At 51.3% G+C, this 8552-nt stretch overlaps 1 protein-coding gene across 1 annotated transcript; it reads right to left on the reverse strand.

The window, feature by feature from the left end:
* Positions 1-3649: 3649 nt before the first annotated feature.
* IGFBP5 (insulin-like growth factor binding protein 5) lies at positions 3650-4859 on the reverse strand (the record flags this gene model as incomplete). The annotated part of the gene is made up of 3 exons (XM_008948173.1): positions 3650-3956; positions 4347-4466; positions 4633-4859. Coding segments are annotated over 3 exons (479 nt in total), but the record flags the coding sequence as incomplete, so codon positions are not given.
* Between the last annotated feature and the right edge of the window lie 3693 nt (positions 4860-8552).

An 8552-nucleotide genomic window follows, 5' to 3' on the forward strand; every position in this document is an offset into this window, starting at 1 on the left:
CTCCTGCCAGGCCGGTGAGGACAGGCCGGGCAGCGCCATCCCTGGTGTGCAGGTCGGAAAGGAGCTGTGTGGGATGGGCTTTGGTGCTTTGAGCTCCTGCGGCCAAGGCTGAGACTCGTTTTGTAGGGAGCAGTCAGGCAGGTGCCCTATTCCACCTCTCAGTATCCCTGTGGCGGCCACGGCATGAGACCATCACTGGGCCCTGTGAGCTGATCCTCATGCTGCAAAAGTGTCAGCCCTGGAAGGCAAGGTCCATGGGGAGCTGCCATCCCTCTGCCTGCTCTCATCCTGCCCCAGCGGCACATCTCCTTTCTCTGCAGCCAAAGGCTTTCAAGTTTTGGGAAATCAAACAACAAAACAAATGAAAAAAAAAAAAAGCAAGAAAGAAGGAGTGAGGAGGAGGGAAGGGTCCTGGGGAAGGTGGTACTGGCCTGTAATAGTCAGGAGGTTTTGCACAGGGATCGGTGAGTGGAGAGGATGGGAGACAACGGCAACCTGTGGCCCTTTGGGTTGGTACAGGCTCCTTCTCCTCCTCCTCCACTTGCCTTCTTTACCCCATTCTTCACCCCACCATTAACCCATCATCCTGGTCAAACCAACCCTGCTCCATCAGCCCTGCAGAGCCTTGAGGGGCCTCTCCCCCAACACCACCAACTGCGGTGCTTCCCTACCCAACATGGGGGTCACACCACTCTGGCAGGTCCTTCTGGGGGCAGATCTCCATTTGGTGGCACTCTCCCTTCTTTTCAGCATGGAAAGATGCCACGTCCCATGCCCTACCAGATTTCTGTGGAAGTCCATCGGCAAAACTAGCCCCTACTTGTAACTCCAAGGGAAATAACCACAGGGCATCCAATCCTGCCCTTGACTGGAGCAAGCGTCCTGGTGGGGGGGCCTGCATGCTGCTCAGAGGAGTGGTGCCATGCCGTAAGAGGCTATGAGGGTGCCTGACCAGTGATGGAGAGGACCCTCCACCAGACCCCCCTGGCATCATTTCCCCCTTGTCCCATCCCTGTTGTCAGGGATCCAGTGGTGCTGCAGAGCCCCGTTCCTCTCTGCCCAGCTCCAGAATGCTCCAAAGGGCTTTGAGGGTGCAGAAAGCTTCCCCCTGAGATCAGCCATGTCCTTTTGACCAGCACCAGCTGCTGTCTCCATCTGTGGCAATGGGATGAGTCCCCAGTGTGTGTGTTTAACCACTATGACCACAGAACCCAGAACCCATGGCTTGCCTTCCTTTCCTTCGCTGCAGGATCTCCTTCCAGCACTACTGTCCTGGAGACCCTTGTCATGGGGAAATGAGAGGCAACAGTCCCAAAGCTGAATGTAAAAAATTAAAAACAACAAAAAAGTCAGGAAGACAGCCAAGGGCTGTCCTAGCATGCCTGAAGCAGGGGGTCTCTGTGGTGTGTAGTGGCTGCTGTCACTCAATAAGGAGCTCAGTCCCAGGTTAAAGGCAAAAGTCTTTTGCAGGATCTCACTATAGGGTGGCAGGAACCAGCTGTGGTAACATGAGCAGTATCTTCAATGCAAACGGATGGAGCCTGGTGTTTTCCTGCCCATGGGTAAGGCTACAAACCAGCCTTAAGAAAAAGCCAAGACAAAACAAAGTATAGGTTTGGGTTTTTTTTCCCCTGGAGCAAACCACTTTTTTGGCTGTGAAAAAAAAAAAAAAAATTAAAAAATCTCCATAGTTGGTCTTCCTTAAGTGGCAAGGGGTGAAGAGTTTTGGCCCTGGTCCTCCTGTCCACACAGAGGGGTGCTTCAGCCTGGACAGTGATGGTGTATCTGCAGGGTGGGCTTGGGTGCAGCCCGCAGTGTTGGCAGGCTGACCCCGCAGGCACCGATGCTCCTCCCTAACTCTGCTCCCGTGCTTAGTCTGGCAGATTATTCTTATCGGGGAACGGGGGGAGCGTCTCGGCCCCTGCTTAAGAGTTAAGCCCTCCAGAAGTTCTGCATGGAGGAAAAGCCACATCTGTGTGCGCACACACACACACACACACACAGAGGCAACAAACACTTCCACACCTGGATGAAGAACAGTCAGAGTCTTGCTTGTGCAGAAAGATTTCTGACCTCCTGTTTGAGAAGAACCAGATGGAGAAGGACATCTTTGCTTTTTGGATGGTCTCTTCTTGAAGTCCACAAATACTGTTTGAGGGAGTATTCATGCTGTCGCAGGAGCTGTGTTTCCTTCCCCAGCTCATCTCCAGACATGAAGCCAGCAGTCCCACTCTTCCTTCTGACGTGTTGGAATCTGCCTGGATCTGGGGCAGTCGTTTGAGACTGAAGTCAAATCAAATGAACTCAAGTGAGTCCCAGCAATGTGGGGAGAAGACATCAGAGGACTACAGTGAGGAGGAGGAGAAGGAATGCTGGTGGCCACAAGGTTTTCTCTTGAGACCCTTTAGAAAAGAACTAGCTATCCCAAAGGCAACAACAACAACAAAAAATTAATCTGTCCAAAACCCATACGGGAAAAATCGTCAACTTTGAGAGCTTCCTACGTCAGGGTGGCCTCTGCTCATGGCAAGGGGGCACAGGTGGCACTGGGGAGAGGTGTGAGGAGACACAGGATGGTGGAACGGCCGTGGCTGGTTTGGCTCTGGCTCTATCCTTTCCTTGTCAAGTCCTTGTTGTCAAGAGGCTGCTGTAGATTCCGAGTCCTCAGTTTCTTCAGGGTTTGTTTTTCTCCTTTTCTTTCTTTTTTCTCTTTTAGCATCTTTTTTTTCATTTTCTTTTTCTCTTCAGCTCTTTTCTTTTCTTTTCTTTTCTTTTCTTTTCTTTTCTTTTCTTTTCTTTTCTTTTCTTTTCTTTTCTTTTCTTTTCTTTTCTTTTCTTTTCTTTTCTTTTCTTTTCTTTTCTTTTCTTTTCTTTTCTTTTCTTTTCTTTTCTTTTCTTTTCTTTTCTTTTCTTTTCTTTTCTTTTCTTTTCTTTTCTTTTCTTTTCTTTTCTTTTCTTTTCTTTTCTTTTCTTTTCTTTTCTTTTCTTTTCTTTTCTTTTCTTTTCTTTTCTTTTCTTTTCTTTTCTTTTCTTTTCTTTTCTTTTCTTTTCTTTTCTTTTCTTTTCTTTTCTTTTCTTTTCTTTTCTTTTCTTTTCTTTTCTTTTCTTTTCTTTTCTTTTCTTTTCTTTTCTTTTCTTTTCTTTTCTTTTCTTTTCTTTTCTTTTCTTTTCTTTTCTTTTCTTTTCTTTTCTTTTCTTTTCTTTTCTTTTCTTTTCTTTTCTTTTCTTTTCTTTTCTTTTCTTTTCTTTTCTTTTCTTTTCTTTTCTTTTCTTTTCTTTTCTTTTCTTTTCTTTTCTTTTCTTTTCTTTTCTTTTCTTTTCTTTTCTTTTCTTTTCTTTTCTTTTCTTTTCTTTTCTTTTCTTTTCTTTTCTTTTCTTTTCTTTTCTTTTCTTTTCTTTTCTTTTCTTTTCTTTTCTTTTCTTTTCTTTTCTTTTCTTTTCTTTTCTTTTCTTTTCTTTTCTTTTCTTTTCTTTTCTTTTCTTTTCTTTTCTTTTCTTTTCTTTTCTTTTCTTTTCTTTTCTTTTCTTTTCTTTTCTTTTCTTTTCTTTTCTTTTCTTTTCTTTTCTTTTCTTTTCTTTTCTTTTCTCTTTTCTTTCCTTTTCTTTCGCTTGCTTTGCTTTTTCTCTTTTCCTCTCTTTAACTTCTTTCTTTTCCCTTTCTCTTTTTTCCTTTTTCCTTCCTTTCTCTTTTTTCTTTTCCTTTCTTTTTTTCCTTCTTACATGAGATGAAAGGAATCGGAGTCCCGGGGCACGGGGAGGTGCAGAGGGGAGGGTGGAAGGGAGCCTGGGTAGGTAGTGATGGGGCAGAGGGGGGGGATGTGACTTCACTCCACGTTGCTGCTGTCGAATGCATGGCACTGCAGGTCTCCGCTCAGGTAGTCAGTCCCCGGCAGCTTCATGCCGTATTTATCCACGCACCAACACAACCCACGCTTCCGGCCTCGGGAGGGCTTGCACTGAGGAGACACCCGAGGGCAAAGATCAGGAGATGGCCACCAGCTGCTGCCTGGCTCCCTTGTGCTGGCGCTCAGGAGCAGCTTTGCCCCTTTCACCCAGCAATACAATCCCCTGGGTAGGACCCAGCTCCTACTCTCTGCTTTTAGCATATCTCCATCCCCACTGCTATGCCAGCCTGGGGCTCTCTGACTTTTCCTCCTCCAACAGCAGCTCATTCATGATGCTTGCCTCAGGCTGGACAGCACTTGGAGCCATCAACAAGGTCACCCACCACCAACTGTGCTTGGAGATGCTTAGATCAACCTCCCCACCAGCCCAATAGAGGAAAAACCTCCATCCTTTCTATCCAAGGCAGTGGACCTTCCCCGGATGGGAAGCATCTTTCTTACCTGCTTCCTCTTGTAGAAGCCCTTTCGGTCGCAGTTGGGGAGGTGGACGGCACGGGGGACCATTCGCTGGCTGCTCTTGAGCTCCTGCAGGGACGCCTCCATGTGTCTGCGGCAGGGGCCCTGCGAGCAGAGAGAAGATAGAGCGTGAGGAGGGGAGCACCCTGCAGCAAGTCTCCAGCTCCAGATGTCCCCATGTCCCCCATGGCATCTGCTCCCCAGGGGTGCAAAGCTCTCCTGCGGCCCCGTGCCCGCGGGAGCCCTGTGGAGGGAAAGTGAGGGCGCTCACCAGCTCGAACTCCTGCCGGAGTTCGGGGATGACGACGCGGGGGTGCGCCGTGTTCTCTGCCATGCCCACGAACTTGGCCAGGGTCAGCTTCTTCCGGCGGTCCTTCTTCAGGGCCTCAGCCTTGAGCTCGGAGAGGCGCCCATGCTTGGGCCGGTAGGACTTGGGTGGGTAGGTCTCTTCTGTCATCTCTGACGTGGTTGGCTCCTCATGCTCTCGGGACTCCCGTTCTGGAAGGGCAGGAATACCAAACCGTCACGTCTCCATGAGCTGACTGGGGCTTGCTTTTGCACGGGGAGCCTCCTGCCCCAGATGACATCTTTGCAACAGGCAGGATGGAAACAAATGGCTAAAGAAATCCTTTTCCCAGCTGCTGCCTATAGCCCTGGCTTTATGCCTCTATGTGGGACTTGGCATGGCTTTCATGTAAGCCAGCTCCCACAGCTCAGGAGAGGAAGGTGTCTGAGGGTATGGAGGATCTGGGGGTCAGGTTGGGCTCCTATATAAAAAGCAACCGTCATTTGTTGTGTGTCAGTGAAGAAGGACTGGTGAGAGGCTTATCCCAAACTCAGAAAGGACCAGATTACACAACATGTGGCAGAGAAGCCTCTCTAGTCACGGTGAGAGGATTAAGTGACAAATTCACACCCTACCCTGCCTTGCAGATGCAAGAGCAAAACCCAGGGATGCTCGAAGATGAGACAACTCCAAAGTGAAGGTCAATCCCACAGCAAAACCACCGAACGGCTGGGCAGTCACTTTGGCAGTGATACCAACAACGCAGCTGACAGGGGCTGGGAGCTCCGGGCTCCTCAGCCCACAGTCCCACGCCCACAGGCCTGAACCAGCTCCCGTCCACTGGCACCCACTGAGCAGCCAGCAGAGCCTCACTTTAGACTTTGCCCACTGCAGTCACCTTCCTACGCGGCCCCTGGGCCACCCCAGCATGACCTGGGCTGGCAGGATGCAGCCAGGAGCCCTGTGTGGTTATATATAGGAGAGAGCTGGTGACAGTCTAAACTTAGATGACTTGTGACATTTAGTAGAGCCACCAGCGTGAAAAAGGGTTATTTCTGGACTAAATTTGAATAGAGTTTAAAGCTCATGAGGCTGCTGGTATCCCAGTCGCAGGAACCCAGCAGCCCTGTGCTAACACCAGGTTTGTGCTGGGGCCAGCAGGCAGGCACAGGAGAACCCACCACAGTGGGAGGAACCACCTGGAATCCTTCCCTGCATGGTATCTCCTATGACTTTGGTGCCAGTGAACCCAGCTCATGCCCTCCTGCATCCCTACAGTGAAGACAGCGGGGCACCAATTTTGCCCTTCCTTGCAACATCACTGTTGGAACAAAAGAATACAGATCAGGATGAAAATAAAAGCTGATAAGTGCTCCCCTGACCACCCCCAGCAAGGAAACAGGAGCCTCCCTGCAGGCCAGCTGCTCCCTGGAGCTCAGATGCACCCCAGGGGTGCCCAGGGGATGCCTGGTGAGGGAGGATGGATGCGCTGCTCAGCAGCAGATGGCAGCACCGGCCTGTCACATGTCCCCTACCAGCCGGGTGGGCTTGGAGATGGCCAAAGGGACAGGCTGGTCTCTGGGCCCCAAGCCTCCTCTTCCTCCTTGCTAAGGCGGACCTGCCCTCTCACAGCAAAACCGGCAAGTTTTCCACAGCCACTTACTGAAGCAGCCTTTTTTTTTTCCTCTTTCCACAAGAACAGAGCTGGGTCAGCATCCCAGGCTCAGCACCCTCCTAACTACCTACAGCAAGGTAAAGAGTCCCAGGCACCATCCCTGGGACTGTCACCTATCCCCAGGATGGGATTCTCTTGCCATTTTGCCCCATGATGCTCATATGTTTCATTTTTTTTTCTTGCTGCAGGACTCAAAGGTTCCCACAGTTTGGGCTCCTCTATTTTAAGGGAATGAAATAAGGAATAGGGAAGAAATCTGTTAATTTGGGAATGATCTTGTCCTGCAGAAAATTGCACTATACGAAGTGCAGTAGAAGGGCATCCTCTGCCACAGAGGTTGCAGCAGTCCAAGTTCTGAACAGAGACTGGAGAGATCTGCAGTGACTAAGCCCTTCCACAGCAATGCTGTGATCTGTCCTAGGAAACCCCTCTGGCACTGACTGCCAGGGCCAGACACAGAGCCAGGGCACCTCCCTGGGCTGCCCTATGGTAATTACAAGCAGGAGAGGAGGCACAGCAATCCCTACAATAACATGAGAGGGTCACAGCTCATTACCTGCAATAACAAATATAAGAGGCATGGCTACCTGAACAAACCTAAAATTACAAACAAATAAGACAGGGCAGCGAGGAGTCAGCCAAAAAACAGCACAAGGTGTCCAGTCCCCAGGACTTGTGGTGCAATCGGGGGTGTTTGCAGTGGCTTGGACAGTCAGCAGCTTCAACCTCTGCAAACACCTTTTTTCTCTGCCTCCTGCAAGCTGCCAGCCAGCCCGAGTGGGCCGAGAGCTGGGCACTAACACTGAGCCCATTTGACAAGGGGAGATGGGAGCCACAGGAGCCCAGTGCTCTGCAGAGGGAGCAGAGATGTGCCCTGGAAGCTGCCCAGCTCCCAGCCCAAGCCCAGTGCTTCCTGCAGGGCCAAAAAAAACCCTGTTACCAACCTCTTCGCCCTGCCAGCACACTACTCCCTGCTCAAGCAGCAATACAAGGGATGGCTGTGGTAGGAGTTCTCCATCAGCTGCTCAGCAGTGGTGTCTAGTCTGGGTCTTCATTTCTCCGTGAGAACCCCATGAATGCCTTGGAGGGATCCCTTTTCTCCACCCTCCGATGTTCTTTATAGCCTAATTTCATGGAATCATAGAACGGCTTAGTTTCCTTCAGCAACAAAGCTGTTCCTTATTTTGATACTAACAAGACAATTTTGACAAACTGCAGAGCAGAAGTCTCTGACATAGAAACTCCTGAGAAGGTCTGGGCAGCCGGTGAGGGACCTTCCCAATGCCAACAGGAGAAGGAAAGGCAGAGCTGGGGTGGACAGCACCCAGAGTCTGCCCCCTTCGCCTCCTGGCCGGCTCAGCCACATCAACATGCAGCTGCAGCCGGGACCAGACATCCACGTCAGCATCTCCAGAGCCGCTGCACCCGCCTGCCCGTCCTCACCCACCAGTTCCTTCATTAACCTCCCTCTGCTCCTCCAGACTGGCTCGTGGCAGGCAGCGCTGGCACTGCTGCACCTCCGCTCCCAAGGAGATGCTGGCAGGAGCGACGTCCAATTTCCCCGAATGAGCCCTAATTGTGCCTGTCTGGGACTCAGGAAGGAGGCTGGAGTTCCTCCCTTGCTGCCAGGATCTGGCCCGCCACACAGCCCCTTCTCGCCTACTCCCGTCCACCTTGCCAACCGGGCGGTTGGGTTTCAGGCTGACGGCTCCTTGCGGAGGCAGAGCACGCTGCCTCTCAGCGTTGCAGCTACGGGCACCAGGCAGAGGCAGGACAGCCCTGCTCGCCCCGTCCCCAGCCAGGGGACACTGGGAAGCTGGAGACAAGTGGCTCTCACACCTCCAGCCCTTCTCCCCACTCTTCAAGAGGAGGTGACTGCTCAGCAGCGGTCCCAGGCTAGCTGGCCACACACGAGGAGGACGCTGCTGGCCAAGCCGAGGATGCCTGGCTAGCCTGGAGGTGAGACCTTGGCTGTAGCCACCTCCAGGGCCGAGGAGGCTGTGGAGACACGAGAGCCAAGGCAAGAAGCCTGAACTCAGCTCAGAGCTTCCTGCCTGAGCTGATGCTGCGGTGCCCGTGGAGGACCCAAAGAAAGGATTAGCATCTGCAGATGCTCCTGACGCAAGTCAGGCCAGAAGAGCTGTGTTGTTGATGTCCTAATTAACGCAGGTGCCCATGAGCCCTGAGAAGCAGAAAATACCCACAGCAGAGAGTGAGCTGTCCTCTGCCC

This window comes from Merops nubicus, unplaced genomic scaffold (genome assembly GCF_000691845.1).
Source record: "Merops nubicus isolate BGI_N331 unplaced genomic scaffold, ASM69184v1 scaffold7839, whole genome shotgun sequence".
NCBI classification, from domain to species: domain Eukaryota; kingdom Metazoa; phylum Chordata; class Aves; order Coraciiformes; family Meropidae; genus Merops; species Merops nubicus.